At 44.0% G+C, this 21,275-nt stretch overlaps 1 protein-coding gene across 1 annotated transcript; it reads right to left on the reverse strand.

The window, feature by feature from the left end:
* Positions 1 to 8,008: 8,008 nt before the first annotated feature.
* Positions 8,009 to 20,087, reverse strand: LOC127233434 (pancreatic triacylglycerol lipase). Its single transcript, XM_051199914.1, has 12 exons — positions 20,042 to 20,087; positions 18,936 to 19,090; positions 17,791 to 17,913; positions 17,084 to 17,218; positions 15,896 to 16,007; positions 14,424 to 14,543; positions 14,198 to 14,317; positions 13,634 to 13,752; positions 11,503 to 11,632; positions 11,019 to 11,127; positions 10,283 to 10,447; positions 8,009 to 8,127 (listed from the first exon to the last, which is right to left on the reverse strand). The coding sequence occupies exons 1-12, from the start codon at positions 20,085 to 20,087 to the stop codon at positions 8,064 to 8,066; spliced, it is 1,398 nt and encodes a 465-aa protein (XP_051055871.1). The 3' UTR covers positions 8,009 to 8,063.
* Positions 20,088 to 21,275: the final 1,188 nt, after the last annotated feature.

Raw genomic sequence — 21,275 nt, forward strand, 5'->3', positions numbered from 1 at the left:
GTCCCTTTATACAGTAACGCCTACAACTATCTGTTCTTACTTTGCCTTAATTTAAACTGGGACATACACAATTGCTAAGAGCTTTGTTGTATGTAGGAAAATGGATCAAATTTCTGCTTGATTAAATTATATAGATTCCTTGCCTGGCTTGTTATTTGCTAGATTTGATTTTAGCTGATTTGATCATGGGGGCTTACTTCAAACTCTTAGCATCTTCTTCTCCTCATAGACATAGTAATAGTCTCTCTAGTGTGTGTTTTCTTTCAGTACATGTGCTATAATGAATTAAATGAGCCATCTATGCAGCTGGAACAATGGACCCCGTAGTCCATCACAGCAAGTGATGTGTTGGGAATGAAAACACAATCTGATGGTGACTGTGACCGAGGGCACAGTCACCGACTGTGACTGTGGCCCCAAGGAAAAATATGGAAAAGGAGAATTGTTAAACAAACCTTATGGATGTCTGTAGTTTAGACTAGCCTTCTGCACTTGTCCTGACAGTCCAAAGTGGAATGGGGCCAGCTGTGCTACATGTCATGAAAGCCAACAATTTTCCAATGCAAGAAACTCAGGACAGCCAGAGTTAATTAATAATAATAACAATAATATAACAACAACAACAATAATAATTAATAAATAATAATGATAAACATCCTATGCCTTAACTCTTAAGGGAATCTAGCTTTGAAAGAAGCCATAATACTTTCTTCCTTTTTGCTTTCTTTTATACCCAACTTCACAAAGCAAAATTCTACTCTTTAGCTATTGGAACACTCATCCATTTCAGGGATTGCACAACTCAGAAACTGCAAACGAAAGCCAATAAAAAAATTTACACTAAATTTGTTCTAGTTTTTTTTTCTTTTTCTATTCTATATATGTTAGTCAGGGTTATCTAGAGTAATATATATATATATATATATATATATATATATATGTATATATATAATCTCTCTCTATATATATATACATATATATATATATACATATATATATATATATATATATATATTCATGAGGGTGGATGTCTGAACTGGTCTTCAGTAGATGCTGGAACCCTGAATAAGTAGGCTCTAATGACAGTGAAGGAATGGACTTCCTAGCAGGAGTGAGAGCAAGCAGAGAATAGAGAATTCCCTGCTTGTCTCCCATTCCTTACATAGGCTGCCAGCAGAAGGCGTGGTCCGGATTAAGCGTGGATCTTCCTGCCTCAAGATCCAGATTAGAAGGAAAAAAATGTCTCTCATTGGAGGGCCCAGTCACTTGGATTTTAGTTAATTCCAGATGTAGACAAGTTGGCAACTAAGAAGAGCTATCATAAGTCTACCCAGTGTTAGACTGACACACATTCATATATCCTATGTCATCCTTCATTTCCAAATAAAAACAACAACCAGGTCATTATTGTGCCTAAGCAGGCTATAACTATCCCATAAACAATTGCAGATGTATTATATAATTAAAGTAGGAGCAACGTTCCTTAAGGGACATTCTTTTAGTATCTCAAGCTTAAATATGATAACCATAATTAGGAGGTAACCTCCTAATTTTCTTAATTATGCTACAAAACATGATAAAGAAATAAAGCACAATTATCTGTACAAACACATTCTTGACGAGATACAACAGAAGCACTTATATCAATTATAGTCCTCATTTCTGTAAGTGGTCCCCAGGCCTTAGGTGGTATTCCTAATCACCCTTACCTACTGCCCATTCTGCATTTCCTCCACCCTCGGCAGGTCTTGGTTCTTTTCCTCGGGGAGTGGCCTATACCCTCATTCCCGATGTTCTCTTTGTCATTGTGAATCAAGTTGTTGAAGTTTCCCATTGGCATTAATCACAGGACATGGTAGCACCAAGACGTGCCCTAGAGGATCTCTGCACTGCACACTAATCTTTCTTATCTCCGTAGTGAATAAACAACCCAATTTCTCCTTGGTAATCTGGGTTAGTCACCCCTAGGGAAACTGTTATTCATTTCTAAGTCTGTTATCTTAAGGACATCTGAAGCCCAAAGTGGCCTCCTGTGGGACGTCTGAGCTGTGAGTTCAATGGAATGTTTATTGTGGTTCCTGGCATGAGTGTTCCCAAGTCTGGATCCAGAACTTCTAGGCCAGCACAACTTAAGATCATATGACAGGAGGCAAAATTTTCCTAATGGGTTACTAGGAGTGATAATGGAACTACCCTTTTTCACCCCTTGATTTCTGGACCATTGGAGAAACCATTCCATGTATTGGATGGCAATTTGAAGCACATTCCACCCTCTGCAGAACCCTGCTCTGGCCCTTCAGGCTGCTGACATTTAATTGACACTATAACAATGTCTTCAAAAGGCCATGTAATCTCTCCATCAGGCCGGCTGCTTCAGGATGGTGGGGGACATGGTAAAAACAATGGATTCCGTGACCATGGGCCCACTGACATACTTTCCTGGCTGTCAAGTGAGTTCTTTGGTCAGAAGCAATACTGTGTGGGATATCATAGTGGTAGTGGATACGACAGACATTCTCTAAGTCCACACATGGTGGCTTCAGCATCACACTCAGGAAAGGTAAACCCATCACTAGAATACGTATCCACTCCACTCCGGTAAGGGCAAAGAGTTGTCCTTTCCACAGAGGAAGGGGACCAATTTAGTCACCCTGCCATCAGGCTGCTGGCTGGTCACCCCAGGGAATGGGGCCATATTTGGGGCTCAGTCTTTGTCTCTGCTTCTGGCAGATTTAGCACTCAGCAGCAGCCACAGCCAGGTCAGTCTGGGCCCCTTGCATAACCCCATCTCTGCCGCTGAGGCCACTTTGTTTGAGGGCCCATTGGGCAATGACCGGAAAGGCTGAGGAAAAAGGCCGACTGTCCACAGAATGGGTCATCTTATCGACTTGGTTACCGGACTCTCCCTCAGCGGAGTCACGGTACGATGAGCATTTATTATTTACATGGGGCACAAGCATCTTCACACCCTCTGCCCATTTGGAGAGATTTATCCACATTCTTCTTCCACGAATGTTTTTCTCACCAGTTTTTCAGCCATGATCTTTCCAAGTCCGTGACCATCCACTCAGTCCATTGGCTGCAGAAATTAATCTTTGACGCTGGGCGGTGGTGGCGCCTGCCCTTAATCCCAGCACTCCAGAGGCAGAGTCAGGCTGATCTCTGTGAGTTCGAGGCCAGCCCGATCTACAGAGCTAGTTCCAGTACAGACTCCAAAGCTACAGAGAAACCCTGTCTCAGAAAAAGAAAAAAAGAAAAGAAAAAGAAGAAAAAAGAAAATAAAGAAGAAATGAATCATTGAGCAATCACACATCTGGCAATTTCTCCTTTCAAACATAATGTATGACCCTCTGTACCGCCCCAAATTCTGCCCACTGTGAATATTTCCCTTAACCTTCTCTTTACTGGGTGGTCCCATAAAGGGGTTTAATGCTTCAGCCGTCCACTCCTGGGTGGTGCCTGCATAACATGTGGAACCATCTGTAAATCAGGCCCTAGTCTTCTCTTTCCCAGTTAACCTGTCACAGATCACGAGGCTGTAGGTGTATGCTTGGCAGCAGATGGCATTGTAACAGGAATAGAAACCATAGGCATTCTTTATGTAGCTTGTTTGTGCCTTCAAGACCTGTTTGAGCCTGGTCTCTTATATACCACTATTATTTGATGATAGGTTGATGCTGTGCACATTCTATTTTGCGACTTGGTGGGTCTGATAACACCCAGAGTGTGACTGGCAACTCAGGTCACATGGCAATTTAGCCCATTGTCAAAGCTCAGATTCCATTAGGACTGAATAGCAGGCCAAGAGCTGTCTTCAAAGGGAGAACAGTTGCCTGTATATGATGGTAGAGCCTTGATCCCAAATCCCAAAGGTCTCTTTTGTGATTCATCGATAGGGGCTGCCAAAGGCTCCAAACAGCATCCCTTTCTGCCACTGACACCTCAAGCCACTCAATACTAACAGGTCTGCTGGATGGTATGGCAGAAGGGCAACCTGCACAGCAGCTTGGACCCGTGGAAGAGCCTTCTCCTATTCCAGGTCATTTGGTATACGGGGCCAAGTAACACACCCAAGTGAGAATCCAAATAGACCCGTTAACACTGTGGTGGTGGTTAACTCTTGGTGATAGGAGGGCCCAGGTACAATAACTTACCCTTCACCCGGTTAGAACATCTCTGCACGCTCCACACCGCTGGAATCCCGTAGCGGGCTTTGTCAGACTGCCAACCAGCTCCCGAATCGTGACACGGAGACTTATAATTAGTTTTGAATACTCAGCCTTAGCTTAGGTTCATTTCTGGCCAGCCTTTAAAACTTACACTAACCTGCTTCTCTAATCTACCTTTTGCCCGGGGCTTTTTACTTTTACTTCCTTCTGCGTGTTTCACTGCGTCTCATGTCTGCTGTCTGTGGCTGCCTGGCTTCCGGCTCCAGGCGTCTCTCTGGGTCTCTCTCTCCTCTTCCCCCTTCCCTCATTCTCCTCTTGAGTCTAGATTTCTCCTCCTATTTGTCTTCTCTGCCTATCAACCCTGACCATCCTTTCTCCTGCTTAACTATTGCCTGCTCAGGTGACTTAAGCAGGCAAGGTGAACCAAAGGCAACACATCTTTTCGTAACTAAACAAATGCAGCACAAACATCACCTTTACATAGTCAAAATAATATTCTACAGCAGACTCCTCAGGGTTCCACTGAGGTACAATGCCCTTGAGTTTTGGTTGAAATTATTTCCCCTCCTCTGATGCGCGTACGGGTTGCCAACAAGTTCAAAGTGTTTGCTACCCCTCCTACTTCTCTGTTCCAATCAGCAAAGTGTCATCGATATAGGGAACCAATGTGATGTTTTGTGGGAGAGACAGATAGACAGATGATCAAGATCCCTTCCAAATGAGTTATGACACCGGGCTGGAGAGATAATTTATCCTGGAGGTAAAACTGTAGAAGCAAACACTGTTGTCCTTACTACCTGGGGGCAAATTGCTTATGATGGGCTTTGTGCACAGGTATTGAGAGAAAGGTATTTGCTAGGAGGTGCGTTAATCTGCTCATGCACAGACACCACATCGGGTACAGCAGCTTCAGTCAGAGTCACGACGTAATTGAGTTTATGATAGTCAAATGTCATTCTCCATGACCTACCTGTCTTCTTCACTGGCCACATAGGAGAATTAAAGGACGGTGTGCTGGGAATCCCCCACCTCACCACCCCACCCCACCTCGCACACACACACACACACACACACACACAATTTTCAAGTCCTCTGTGCTGTAAATTTCTGCAGTTCCTCCAGGGGATGAGATGCTGGCTTGATTTGCTATTTTGCTTGAGAGAGGAAACTTTAAATTATTTTATTTAGCCTTTCTAACCCTAACGGCCCTCACTCCACAGTTCAGGGAACCAATGTGAGAATTTATCAACTTTTATCTATCCCAATTAGACATTGTAGGACGAGAGATAACCACAGGATGAGTTCGGGAACCCACTGGACATTCTGTAAGTCAGACTGTAGTCAAAACTGCATGAATTACCTGACCTCTATAGGGTCCACAATGCTTTGGGGGGGTTATTTCCCAGAATCAGCACCACCCCTACTTTAACTGTTGGTCCACAATGACTTTGTGGTTTCCCAGAATCAGCACCCAGCAAATCTGAACCTTGCCTTTCCCGCGGAGTACAGCTGCCCTTGTACAGGGTCATACATTCCCCCAGGGAAGGACTGGAGAAAAGCTAACACTAAAACGTTAAACTATTTTATCAATGGCCATCCTCAGGGAACATGACATTCCTTCACTCATTCAGGGGCTGGCTTCTGGGTCTGCAAACTAGCTCAGGTCTGAAAATCGGTTCACAGGCCAACATTGCCTTTTGCCATGATCGATTGTAGCCTTTCTTCAATGGTTCGAGAATGTTTCCGCTTATACAGATATAACAGAAATGCAGTAGGCTTCTCAACTATTTCACGCCTGGAAACACTGTGATTGATTAGCCAGTATTAAAGGCCCATGCGAGTCGAGCCACCACAAAACTCACTTTGCCTGTGCTGACCATTATGGGTCAGGCCAATATGGGCTGCCTGTTAGGAAGCTGCAATCTGTAGCCTGAATTCTAATCGGACTTAATAAGAAAAAACTTGGAGCAAAGTAGCCAGCCACCATCTCTTACCTCTATCCCCGACGGAGGGGGCTATCCTGGTCTCAGATTGCCTTCTCAGACGGCTTCAGACTGAGCTCTCTCTCTCTCTCTCTCTCTCTCTCTCTGTCTCTCTGTCTCTCTGTCTCTCTCTCTCCCTACCCAGCAGCCATATCTCTTTCTGTCTCTACCTAGTATTGTTATCTTCCTTCTCAGGTCTCTGATGAGGTTGAAGATAGACTGTCTCAGTCATTGCTGTCCCTTCCTACATAGAAATATTAGACACAAGACTTAAACTTTCCAGCTTAGGACAACTCCATAGTGATCTCTGTTATGCCTTTACCCTAGGCCTTTTTGGATGAACGCTTCAGCCAACCATGCAAACTTTTGACACTTAAAAAAAACCAACTGTGAGAGCTTCCACATTAAGCCTAGAATCTCCACTCAAAGGGCCCACATCCATGAAGCCAGCCGTATTCAGTTTTATGTTCCTTCCACCATTATCCCACACCCTTAAAATCCGCTCCAGGCTTCTGCTCGAATGAATTTGCAAACCTATTAAGCTCCATAGTGGCGGTGTCGCATGCCCCCTAACTTCTCAGCCTCCCCTCTAGTGGGGGTCTGCTTAGCTTTAATTCTGGTTACAGGTCAAGAGCCCAATACCGGTAGGCTCTGAATCATCCCCTTCAGAGACAGTTACTGCTGGTATAGCAGATAATGAAGGGCCAATTTGCTCAATCAGAGGCAAAAAGGAACACTATTTCAGGGGATGGGGAGGAAGGAGGGGCAGTCTCCTCAGGCAAGGCAGAGCCTTGAGAATCCGAGGGTTCAAAGTTCTCAGCTTCAGTAGGTCCTCCCACACAGGCCCCCTCCCCAGATTTCAGGATCCCACTTTTTACTAATCAATGCCCGTACTGTAGCTGCCAACACCCTGCACACTTAGAAACCCTTGGACTGTCTGTGTGCATCTGGAGCTGTCAGTCTTTATCACTGAATTCATTATTGCTCCCTCCCTGCCATATTCTCACAATGGGTGAATCAGGGCAATCACCTGTCTCCTTAGTGTGCAAAGCATTCACACCACGACCTCCCAGTACTTTCCAAGCCCCTGGGGAGGCTCCCGTCATCACGTAGGTGTTGGCAAACTGGAAAGCCTATTCCAACAAGATTGACATATAGCTCAACAATGCCTGCCTATGGACGGAAGGCTCAAGAATTCAGCCTTTGTTCTGTTTACAAGGCTAGAAGTCTCAGGTAGTCTTCAGTATGTTCTAGAATCCCCAAGAAGTGAGGTCTGGAGCCCACAAAGGAATGCACTTGCTAGCGAGGGCAAGAAAAAACAAGCAAAAGAGCGTTTCCTCCTTCCATGTCCTTTATATGTGCTGCCAGCAGCCCAGATTAAAGGTGGATTTTCACACCTCCAAAGATCCAGATTAAAGGTTTATCTTCCCCCCTCAAAGATCTGGATTAGAAGTAGCTCTTCCCACTTCAAATGATTTAATTAAGAAAAATAATCCCCCACAGTCAGAGAAGCAAGACCGTAGAAAAGCTCAGACACGCCTCAGAGTCCCATCCTCACCTCCAGCTGTCCCGTCATCCCGAGATGTCTGGCCAGAGTCATGGATGAAGCGGCCAAATATACCCCTGCCATCGCAGCACTACCAAGAGGGAGATCCTTCGAGCCTGGAGCTCTGCCTCGAATGCTCAAAACCACATTAATAATATTAACAGAGGACATGCTGGCATTGTCATTTAAGTGATATTCCCAAACCCAAACGCACAGCATTTGTGGCTCTTCGCAGGGATTGAGAATTTAAGGTTTGATCATCTCATCCAGAAGTTTCGTGAGAAATAGACAACACTGAAGACAGGGTGTACTGCTTCAATACTAGATTTTATTACAGTGGGACTCAGTGGTCACATGTCAGCAACCCTAACAGGCAGAGAGGGTGAGCAGGACGTCTTCCCTCACAGTCTCTTGACTACAGAAGTTGAACCTGAGGGGGAGGAAAACACAGAAATGGTTACGTCTCCCTCACACAAGTGGAAAGCTGGGCATGAGGACAGCCATGCCTGGCCCTTGATACATCTCCACACCCCTGCTCCAGCAGGGCACAATCAGATGCCGGGATGTTGAAGGAGACTGAGTCACCTCCCAACCTTGCACTCCGATTGAGAACTTAGTCTACAGGGGAGCTGTCTGTTGCCCCCAAACAACAAGAAGAAGTGCTCATATTACCCCAGACCACTGTTGGCAACAGAAACTGGGGGAAGTGACGTCATGATAATGTTAGGAACGCTAACGCTAACGGTGTTATGGCAGGTATGTTCGGCTTTTAAGGTGTTGTCATCAAACTACCTTCTAGAAAAGCTCCATCATTTCACATGCCATGATCAGTGCCTGAGAGTTAAGACCTCCCTTGTCTTCAGACATGCTTGGTATTGACAATTTTCTCTCTCTTTTTCTTTTAATTTAACTATTTAAATAAACTCACATTGGTGCTCATTGTTGCGTGTACTTCTCCAATGAGTAATAGCACAACTTTTCCTTTGTCTGCCTTTTGATATATACTTAAAATACATTTCAGATAAGCACAAGTTAATTGGGTATTGATGCTAAAAACCCAGTGGGATGATCTCTGTCTCCTAATATTGGTGTTTTGACCGCTTTCATTTAATGTAATTGCTGCTCTAGTCAGGGGTAAGTCAACCATCATTCTTTGTGTTTTGTTTCCTGTTCCCTTTGCCTCTTTATGCTCAGTTTGAGATTTGATAACTTTTTGTTGATTTGTTTACTATAGTTCTTCATTCTTACAGCTCTTACTTTGAGATTGGTAACACACGCTCCTAACTTACTACATTAAATTTGCAAATGACAGTATACTAATTCACAGGCACAGGGCCTTCCAACAGCATCCTTCCATTTCTCATGTATGTATGTATGTATGTATGTATGTATACATATATATGCAGCATATAGTTAGAGGAGGCCTGGCCAGTCTATGGGGCCTCTGGTAGCAGATCAGTATTTATCCTAAGTATATGAATGGATTTTGGGAGCCCATTCCACATAGAGGGATACTCTCTCAGCCTAGACACATGGGGGAAGGCCTGGGCCCTGCTCCAAATGATATGACAGACTTTGAAGATCCCCCATGGAAGGCCTCAGCCTCCCTGGGGAGCATAAAAGGGCAGGATGGGGATTGGGGGGGCAGGGGAAGTATTATACCCTCCCCATACTTCATCACCAAATGCTACACACACACACACACTCTCTCTCTCTCTCTCTCTCACACACACACACACACACACACACTGTACATTCCCCACACTCCATCATCAAATGCTACACTTACACACATCCCATGACCCCTCCATTGCCGTCTGATATACTTGTACATGCCCCCTCCTATCACCTCAATATTGCCATCAATAAATGCCATCTTCTCCTGAACGTGTTCGAACAAGCTGAATGGGTGTTCATAACTATAACAATGTCTTTATCTGTTATTCTGATACCCATACCAACTCAACTGGATGTTAATTCATTGATTATTTTCCTCATTATAGGTTGTATTGTCCTACTGTTTGTATAGCTTGGAATGTTTGAGTTAATGTCAGGTATTGGGTTTTTATCTTGTTACTGCCTTAATATTTTCCATCTTATTTAAGTGTGTGGTAGGACGTAGTCATTTCAAGCCTTGTTGAATCTAGCAAGAAACAGGATCTTACTAAATATTCCACCCAGTATCAGCAAAATGGCAACTTCTTCAGTATGCCTAGAGAGCTGACCTCTGAACCTGAGGCTTCACCAAGAAGACTGGTGCCACAGGACAGTGTCCATCTGTCCTGTTCCTTGATAAATTATCAAGTTCCCGACAACCTAAATGGCAACTTGGTGAACCCATGAAGTTTGATGGGTCATGTACACATGAGTCACACACATATTTGCCAAAGGAAACTTTCTTCTCCCCCGTCTAGGAATCTATCAAAGTGACATTCCTAACATTCGATGCTGTCTCCTAAAGACACAGGAGGTCTTAGTAAGCAGAAGTGGCAGGGACATTTGTGATCTCCTGTGAGAGGTGTGAACTACTTTAGTGTGAATATGTACATCCAGCCTTTCTTATTGTCTTGATTCGGATTACTCACACTCTGCCATCATTTCTTTCCACTGTGATCTTTGATGCTCCCACTCTGGGTAGACTTGGGTTGATCACGTTGTTATACCAAATAAATTTAACCTTTTGCATATCCCCGACATCCACATCAGAGTCGAATTCAGTGACGTGAGTTGTGCCAGGTTGCAGAGAGCCCCTGAGAAGTTAATATACCAACAAAAAATTATGTTACCACACAAACATGCACAGAATGAATCATAGGTGTAAATACATGCATGTATTAAAAATAGATGTGTGTTTCTAAAAGCAGGTCACATTCCATATTGATCTAAGTTGTTTGATAAAACATTTGTCATTCAAATGTCTGAAGTAAATCCACACATGTATTTGAACGCAGTGGTAGGTTTTCCTATCAGTAACTCAGATTTATTTTAGTCAACTTTTCTTTAACATGTACTGAAATGTGTCTCTGTCATGACCCTCACAGTTTAATAAATGACGCTGTCTTCATAAAAATCTTAATTGGTGTGTAGGGAATAATTATTTAGTCATTATAAACATGAGTGGTTCCCTCAGAAAATATCAGAAAAAATTAAAAATATAATTTTGAAAGGTATTAATGTGCAGGGCTACAAGACAGCTTTCTTTTTGCTATATGTGATTATTTGCTACGTACATACAGAAAAAAAATCAACGATGTACATGAGACATTCATAAAATGCCAAAATTTAAGAAGCACCGAGTGATATTTTAGACATTCTACTTACTTGAAAACTTCATACTGTTTAGAATTTCCTCTATTTCCAAACAAAGAAACTAGAATGTGTCCAGTAACCTTCTGACCAGACAGGGTGACAGACACCTGATACCGCCAACCTGTACAGGAGGCAACGTTTGCACACTGTCAGCTTGGGGAGAAGAGGTACCGGCGACAGGTTAACACACACCCAGCAACCAAAGGATCCGAATAATCTATCATGCTGTGTGCAGTTCCCGGGCGAAATATCACAGTGTTTGGGCCAGGCGTCAGGGGGTGTGGATGTGGAGGACTTTTATAGAGCTGATGATCGAGGGGTTTGGTTTCATTTTGTTCTTCAATCCAAGAGTCTAAGAAGTTTATCCTATTTAAATTTTTGGCTGGGGGGGGTGTATATTATTGATAGAGCACTTTACTGGCATGTGTCAGACTCTATTCACACCTCCCCCAAAGGAAAACGGAACTGAAAATTATTAATACAATTAGAAACTTACGTGCAAAGTTACTCTTGTCGCCAGTGTTCAGATAAAACTTCTGGAACTTTGATTTTGTCTTCCCAGGATATTGGTCGGCGTAGTGACCCATCTGTGGGCACCCTCCACTTGGGCATGGGAAGCACTTGTCCTGTAAAACCAAGGAAACGATGACTAACAATGTCCTGACTTTCATTAGGGCACCCATTTTCCTACATGTTTTGTAATTGAGTCAAAGTTAATTCTGTCCCTGAGGGCAATAGCTGGGCAGTGTCAGTGTCTCGGTGATAGTTACTAGTACATGTCGTTCTCCATAAGCCTCCAATGTCATTATTACAGTATACAAAAATATAAAAGCCACACCATAGGATAGTTGGTATATGTGTATTTGTTCCCCCCTTTGCCTCTGGAACTTTATTTGTTCTAAGAGAGTCACTCTCTTGCTAGGCGATTAGAATGTATTGTAGAAAGATAGCATAAGAATGGATAAGAAATGATAGTGTGTGCTGGGCACAACACCTTCTCCTGTCCCTTCACGTGTGTGGGCACGTTCACGTGCTCAGAACCCAAGTCTCCCAGTGTGGAGAGACAGTGATCCAGTTGGCCCTTCAGACTCAGCCAGGCAGCTGACAGGTACGGGTCAATGTTCTTCCCCATCAGGGTTATGGTGAAAAGGGTATGAAGGACAGAGTCAGGAGGTCTAACAGCCCAGTCCCCACTCTGGGGGGCACAGTGCTCCATGGGAGGAGTTGTGGTGGGCTTCTCAATCAGGAGATTAGCTGGCAGGCCTGGAGGAGTCTCAGCAAGTTAAGGAGAGATTAGGACAGCTGTGGGGTAAATGCACTAGGCTTCCTAGGGTATTTCCCAAGAAGAGTGTGCTCGTCAATAAGACAGACAGAGATGTGGCCTGGACGCTGAAGGAGCCAGGGGACCATCCATCTGCCAAGAACACACTTAATTGGGCCATCAGCAGATTGAATGGAAGCATATCAAGGGTCCAAAGGTGGAGAAACATGAACACTGGGCCATTTTCCTTACAAAAGTGCTGGGTGTCTTACAAACGAACATTTATGCAGGTGAATCAGACTGCATTTGTTGCATGGAACCTAAACAGTTTTGGCTCATTTGTACACAGGAAGATAAAGCTAAAATCAAACTGGGAAGAGGGGTGTTCAGTTTTTACTGTATCGAAAACTTATATGTGAACAAAATATGTACCCCTCTCCCATATTTTGATTATTAAGTTTTTGTTGTTCTGGGCCAAGAACTTGACATGTGATCAATGGATTTACCAAGGGCATTGGGTCTGACATCATCAGGGTTCCAGATGAAGAAAAAAGTCTCAGGGAAATGAAACACCCAAATTCATCCAAGTCCTTGTTCTTAATAACTAAGGCACATCTCTCTAGTACTTGTGACTCATATGGAATGTTGATTACTTTAAATTTTCTTTGTTATGTGGTAGTGGTTAAAATTTTTTGAATTAAAAAAAAAACAAAACAGCTATAGGGAAAAGTCAACTTTCCAAAACCTAAGTCAATAGAAATGTCATGGTCAAGAATACACTGAAGAAATCAACCTGGATATAATATGTAACAAAACTTAAAAACTACTAATGAATGTATGATTGCAAAGACATATCTATATGCCCTTAGTTCTATGGTTTAAAGATCAGCATTTAAAAAATCCTCCAATGTCATCAGTGTCCTCCAGATTTGGCTTTCAGATAGCTACAGTTCAGCATTTTACATGTTTGCTTTGTTTGCTTAGGATTCCCCTCACCCCCAATAAGTTTGAAAATTTACCGAGACAGAGAAATTTAAAGAAATGTTACATTAGCCATTTCCACCTGAAAACCCAATGTTCTAAATCCCTGTAATGATTTGATGCTTTTCTGCTATTAAAATGTGTAAGCATGAGTTAGTATAACAGATATACAACCATAAACGGTCAGGTCAGTGAATGACATCATCACAGTGAGTCATACCTATAAAGAGAATCAGGCACGAATTCAAACAGGGGTCCAGAGACACAGCACAGAGCCAAGTGTGAGCTTGGCACATGCACGGCCAGATTTCCAATAATGAGGGGAAGCAAAACAAAAAACCCTAAACATTAAATGCAATCCGCAGGGAAGAAAGACGCTACTCACGGCAGCAAAAACGCTGTAGGAGCTACAGGAGAATCCAGCGAAGCCGGTTGGGTTGACGATACTGTCAGAGTAATACTTGTAGCTTCTCAGGTGGTTACAGGCAGCAAAGTTACGGCTTCCTGCAGAGTGACATTAGTGTCAGATTCTACTTCTACAAGTCACGTTATGATGAGAACACGGAGCTAACAAGCAAGTGATCTAGTCAGGGCAAACTCATGGAGGTCTCAGCACGGGACACTTGTGAAGTGTATGTAGGATGTGAGATAAGCAATTAAACACTTAGAATCTTGAGAGTTATTAAGAAAATGGAAAAGCAATGTAAGAAGGGGGGAAGTCTGGTCCATACGGACATAAAGAAAGGAAAAAGTTGGGGTGCAGATACAATCTCTGCTTGAGTTTCCCCTGAAACTTGTCGCAGTGGAACTCATGTCTTAAGGACACAACAGAAGGCCCTTTGGTATAAAACACAGGAGATCTGTGTGCAATTCCAAAGAAATAGCAAGTTTAACAATGAGAAACACAAATTTTCACCATGAAAATCTTTGTGTGCCCAATGGTTTTTACCTTCCCAGATTCCATCGATGTCAACAATTTGGGAAAGAGCATTCTTCTGGCACCCTGGCATTTCTACTCCTCCATTTGGAAAGAAATCTAGGTGACCCACAGTTTGGCTCATTCCAAATCCTGAAGAATTTAAAAAAAAATAATGAAGTTTCTATGATGGCATGCTCAAGGCACTGCCAAACATTCTAATGCCAAGATTAAAAAAATTCCAGGGGGAGGAGCTCACCTAAGTTGGGGACAATGGGGGCACTGTCTGTGTGAATCACATCCACAAACTGAGCGTCACTGGGGTCCAGTCTGACTTCTTCAGGGGTACCCTGGAAGTAAGGTTCAGCTGGGTCCAACCCTGGAGCAGACAGGATGCATCATCAGTTACTTCAGTTACATCAATGGGCAAAGCCACCCTCTCCATCGAGTACTGGCTGCCATGGTGAGGTGTGCATGGACAGAGGTGACCGGTCCCTGGCTGTACCAGGATTTGCCTCTGCTGGTGGACGTTTGGCTCCCTGATGAACCCTGCTCACTAGCAGCTATAGTGAGATGTTCACACACACACACGCACACACACACGCACACACCCGCACCTGCATTGCTGACCATACTTGTTTGGGTGTGGTCACAGGTGCAGATCTGACTGGTTGAAAGGATTGAACTGGGACTCAGAAGCCCCTTCTTTGGCTCTCAGAGAGCATCCATCGGGGTGGCAGGGTCTGCATGCTTGGGGCGGTAGCCCATGACCCTCACTCATTTCCTGTGTGAGTTATTTTCTCCTAATAAACTCCACTTCATCTTACTAGCCAAGCATTCCGATTTCCACACCCAATAAGCAGCCATTCCCATCAAATGGCTGGCTCCAGGAGTCACTGAACTAAAGGTTCCTAAGGCTAACAATTTCCACCAGATTCTTCCAGGAATGCTAGGGCTCTCTGTGATTGAGTCCATGATCTGCTTGGAATAGCCCCTGGCAGAGAAGACTGTTGTAACCAATTGTAAACTATGGGGAATGTTCTGGAAGAACACCTTTTAAATGGACCAACGAAGACCCTAGATGCTCCCGTTGATCCAAGTTCGATAAACAGCACAGAAAGTTGGAAGAAAGAGCAGGAAACTGGTTGTTCCCTAAAGTAGCCATGTCTCAGATCAGGACAGGAATATCTTCCCTATCCATTTGCCTGAGCCTGTGGCCCACTGGCCTAATATAGCCCAGCTTGTACTTGCAAATGTCACTTGGAATCTAATTAGAGGACCCAGAACTGGAAGTTCAGACAGCCTGGCCAGCAATAGGGTTGTAGTAGACTGAGGTTTGTCATCCACTAGCGTTAAAATAGAGTTCAATTGATTACATACAAACTCTTTGGATTTAAGGCTACTGACTGTTATTTATGATATCTATTAAAGAAACTAATTTTGTGAATATCTAAAGAAAGTAGGCATAGTGTTTCTGGATGTTCTTAATTCACGTATTAGTTGCATGCAACATATTTAAGTATTACACAATGTGTCGAGGACAAAAGATTGAAAGCTAGGAAACGGCCCAGCAGGGTCACAGTGGGCTGAACTCTGATCACCTGGTACAATGCAGAAAAGTGTAAAAGGTTCAGAGCAGACCCAGCAAAGTCCTCTCCTGTGTCTCCCTGAGGCCCCCACAGAGAGTGCATACGGTCAGTCTGACCACCTAGCCTCTGTTGTTGGACTCACCGGTAATTCTCCCCATGGCACCAAATGTTCTCTTTCCGGCCTCCCCAGCGATGTGGGAGCCCAGACTGTGGCCAATGAGGTGGACGTTGTTAAGTGAATATCCCAGTTCAGACTGTTGAGGGGAAAAGCTTCATTAAAACGTTTGCAAGTAATACAAAATGCCAGGTGTTCAAAAAGGGCGTGCTTCCAAATCGGTTTCTAAGAAGACGCCATGCCTTCCCCCATGCAGAGCACCCCCTCCCCAATCATGAGAAGGACATGAGCTCAAGGAGGTCTAGAATGCTAGTGTGTTCTCCCACGGCTGAGAGAAAACCCCTGAAGGACACGTGAGTCATAATCAGAGATGGTGACGCTAGTACTTGGATCAGAAATTCATTACTGAAGCACATTTGAGTTTGACATTTTTTTATAAAGACTTTCCTATGACCTGGCCATTGTTCTTTTGTTCAATAAAATAAGTGAACACTGGGGATATGGCTCAGTCAGTGAAACACAAGGTCCCAAATTAGGATCCCCAACATCCGTGTAAAAAATGGATGCCTGTATTCCTTGTGCTAGAGAGGTAGAGACAGGCAAGTCCTTGGAACTCAACCCTTCTAGTGTAGCAAACGGATGAGTTCCAGGCTCAGGGAGAGATAGCTTCAAATAATAGAGTGTATGGCAATCCAAGGACACATTCCTTACACATATGACAAACATGTAGGCATACACACATGATCATATACACCACAAAGACACACACACACACACACACCAATCAATCAAAAAAAAAAATCCATAGGTTCGTGGCTGATCTTGGCATATCAAATTGATAATGAAGGGCAAAGTAAGAATAAATCCTGACAGTTTGGTGCTATAATTCCTCAGATGAGTGGCCGCTTAATATAAGCAGCCCAGGGTCCATGCCCAGAACTAAACCAAACTAAAAATACTGACAGAATTCAAGTGGCATCACCTACCTGGCTTCTTAAGTTCATTTAATCAAAAATAAAAACGAATTATTGAATTAAGTAGGTTATTGATAAAGCCTGAATGGAGATGGGGGGGGGAGGTTCATCTTTAACCAAAGAAGGAGTATTATCTTGTTTAAATTTGTCCTTAGAAATTATCATACCTACTGATGTTGTTAAGGAAGGAGAATCCAGACAGCAATATCTAAGAGCTTTTACATAGCCCAAGGTCAGTTACCTGAAGAAAGTTAGCCAAATATGCCACTTCTGCCCCGACAACCCGCACGTTCTGTGTGGCCTGGGTGTATGTCGCTCGGGAGCCGCCTTTCCAGTCCACACAGATGCAGTTCACGCTCTCCACTCGGAACATGTTCTGACACAGAAGACACAGTTAGTGTTAAATAACCCAGGTTCTCTTCTCACTATTGATTAACGTAGGTGAATACTTGCTAAATTCCCATCGTGACCTGCATAATTGCTGCGATTTTAAGCCCAAAGCTATGACCAGAACCCTAGTCTTTAATGAGTATGGAGTCCTTCCTCAAGCCCAACACTGGCTCCGGACCAGGCGTGGTCCCATGTGGGAGCTGGATTCTTGGGATTTCTGCTGTAGCGGATACATAGACATTTGATATAGAGAAAAACATTGTACGTAACTGGAATGTCTCTGCATGGCAGCGTCTCTTGTTAAAAGTCTGAAATACCTCTGCATTAGTTACTGAAGAACTACGCGCTGGATCTGCTACCCACCTCTAATACCTCATATCCCAACTGTCTCAAACGCTGGTACCCACCACTGTCTCCTCCACCCCTGCCCTGTCCCCAGGCCCAGGCTCAGGCTGTCTCAGACTCCAGTGTGATGGTGACCAGCATTTGTCCCTCTTAGTTAGGGCCAGTGTCCTACTGGTCTCTAACATACTTCCTTAGGAAAGTATCATGACTCACCCTGCACATGTCAGACAGCCAGTTTTCTTCTCCCTTGTCGATGAAGCCATGGATAATAAAACGGGTTTTTCTGTTTGTTTTGAAATTGGAGCTCCTGACACTGGATGCGTCTGCAGTGATTTGCTGTTTGGGATAGAAAAGTCTGTTGGGGCAAGTTTCTTCTAGGATCATTCATGTGTGGATGGAGACGGTGGGTAGGATTCTGGAAGTCCCACATAGGCAAGCCGTTCACAGTCACCCCCGAGTTGCTGCTGCCCTCATTTAGCTGACTCAGACAATGTCTCCCACAGGGTAGTGGATGGATGTCTTTCTACATATGCCTGCCTAAGTATGTTTATTTTATGTTTATTATCTATGCAGCGCAAGGAGGTGTGCACACATTCTAATATTCCTCCAGCTATTGCTCAATAAATCCAGTGTAAGTTGAAAATATTATAATTTATTTTTGGCAGGGTCTCATGTAGACCAAGTGGCTTCAACTCACAAAGCAGCAGAGGATTGTCTTGAACCCCTCAACCAGTCTCTACCTCTCAAGTGCTAGGATTGAAGTTGCTACCATACCTGGCTGCTAAGTATTATACGTTGGAAATGTGTTGTAAATACCTCGCCTGTTCTATCATTGCATCACTACACGTGGAGCTGTCAGAACCGGAAGCCATGGTTCACAGCTGACCTTCCCGTGCCTATAGTTCAGCACATAGCCCAGAAGCTTCTACTGAAGACCTATCAATTTCCAACCAAATCCTGCTAACTCGAACCATCTTTAGCGGATTCCTTGTGTGTGTGTGTGTGTGTGTGTGTGTGTGTGTGTGTGTGTGTGTGTGTACTATATTAAGGATTCCTATTTAAAATACATATAACATATTCTTTATGATAATATTCATCAATGTGCATATTAAATAAATGTATAATTATTCTACCCCTGCATGCATCATATTTTTAGAGGATACACTCACTGGAGATGGGACATAGATGATAAGAATTGAACAACCATCTATAAATTAAGTTTTTATAGAATGCTCACTGTGCTCTAAAAGTTAAAAGACACAAATCCCCCTTTCCTGTATTCTGGTTGGAAGGCTCAAACATTCATAGTAATCTCATAAAGCACGCGACGCTCAGTCCCGGAAACGATATGTCCCTACCTGGTAGTTGTTTGGGTTCTCGTTGGTGTACAGGAGAAAGCGGGTGTTGATCTTGGACGGACTCCAGGGCAATGCTTTCAGGGGTCTGTCTAAAGTTCCTGACCACGGAGCATCACCACTGAAGCAGCCAAGTCTGTCGTAGCAGACCTCCTCTCCTGAAACCACCCGCAAACGTTTCAGAGACATTTATTAAACCTTGCTATCCCTCACTCCTGCCTCCGACACGACATCTGCTCAGTATCAGGCAAGGACTTACGTTAGCTACTTGACCCAGATGTTACTTTTAATCATTGGCACCTAGACATGGGGTGGCCCTTTGTCCCAGGAACTGTTTGTGGAGCCTCTCAACCCTGAGTAGCTAGCTACCTTTTATGCTCATGCTTTGGGTGAAGACTTTTAAGTTATACATAGGCAAGGCTTCACCTTGGCTGACTTGCGTTTGAGGACCATCCTGAATTTCTGTGATGCAGAATGTACTCACAAACATAGAAAACACCAGTGATTTGACAGTTGTTGCCTGGCATGCTACTCCTTGAAGGGACAACTCAAAGAAGAGTTCTGGGGCAGTGCTGAGCCAAGGTTAATGGGAGAGTTAGAGTAGCATGGCCTTTCTCTGTATTTTACTATACACCGGATGCTGAATTTGATGATTTACTCTGACTGAAGCCTCACAGTCATCCCACAGGAAGGATGCCACCACACCCATTTCAAGCACAGGTATCCTGAAGTGGGGAGAGCTTCAGAGTTTTTCTCAGGGCTGTAGAGCAGGAGATGATGAACTTGGAGACAGAGGGACCAGGTACAGGAAATCAATATTCCAGTTAAACTGGAAGATCGGATTAACAGTGCATTTTTAGTGCAATGTCACGTGGGATTCGCCTTCACTATTACTTGTCTGAAAACAAATAGAAACGAGCATTGGGAATTGTACCCCACATTACCCCCAAGTTTGGTGCTCTTAGCCCCATGCTAAACTCAGTTTATTCCTAGTCTTCCTTAACCCTACATTTCTGTTAACTAAGTCCTCATCCTCATGAAGACTGGAACCCGGCTGTCACCGCTTCCAGGAAAAACCACACAGAGACTCCGCACCCATCCCGTCTTACCAGCTACTGCTCCCAGCAGCACTGCAAATGTCCACAGCGGCAGCATCTGCACAGAAGTAAAAACATGGCTGAGTCTGAAGAACCCGGGTTTCCAAAGATTAACATAATCACATTCACTCAGACTTGGGAGGAAATGGGAGCAATCTACAAAATCAGCCCCAAAACCGTGTTCCTGACTCACCGTGGCGGATCCGTCAGATTCTACGGACAACAAGGGAACCCTGAGATGTGTTTTTATAGGAGAGCCTTATCTTCCCAAGCCGTGTCAGGGAAAAGTGGCAGGGAAGGGGTTGGCTCCAAGGACATACTTCTAATTTTAATCGCAGATAAGCCCAGGTTGGTAGAATAGGTTGTGTTCCAAGGCGCCCGTGGGAAGATGCGAAAGTGCTAGATATGGAATGTTCTTGACCATCATGCTGTGTACCGCGTCTTTTCGCTGCCCCAGTGAAAGCTCCTTCTTGATTTGCTCCCTTCCTTCGCTCACCATTCTCTGCTTAGCCGGGGACATGTGAACTCTTTATGTTTGACAACAGCTGTCCTGAAGACCAACTCTGTCAACCACTCAGCTCCTGCAGCCTCAGAGGGACCCTGGCTTCCCCAGAACAGTGAAACAGGAAAATAAAAGCCTCCAAGAGCGTGTCGATGAAATAAAAGTAGAATGGGGGTGATTTATGTCCCAAGTCCACACTGCCAACTCAAGAATAACCAGGGGGTACATATCATGTGCACACCTGCAACCCCCAACACACACACATGAGTACTGTTTCAAAACATAAACAAGGGCAGCCAAGGAGGCTCAGGGAATAAAGGTGATGTTGTGCAATCTTGATGTGAATTGGATCCCCAGACACCACATGGCAGAAGGAAGGAACCAACTACCCAAAGCTGCCCTCTGCCTCCCACAATAACGATAGTAGTAAAATTAAAAAGAAAAGGAAAAAAATAAAGAAGAAAATGAGGAGGAGGGAGAGGTGTACGAGTCTTTACCATCAGATGAAATTATGAATAAAGTAGAAAAAAAAATTCAACTTGGGTAAATACAGTCAGTGAAATTGTCCTGAAAGCACAGTGTTCCATGACACACAACTGGGGTTGGTTAGTGTTGCAGAAAAGGCGAGAGAGAGAGAGAGAGAGAGAGAGAGAGAGAGAGAGAGAGAGAGAGAGCGAAGGAAGGAGAGGGGAGGCGAGGGGGGGAAGAGGGGGAGGGGAGAAGGGAGAGAGAGCTAAAATTTTG

This window comes from Phodopus roborovskii, unplaced genomic scaffold, assembly GCF_943737965.1.
Source record: "Phodopus roborovskii unplaced genomic scaffold, PHOROB, whole genome shotgun sequence".
In the NCBI taxonomy this organism is placed as follows: Eukaryota; Metazoa; Chordata; class Mammalia; order Rodentia; family Cricetidae; genus Phodopus; species Phodopus roborovskii.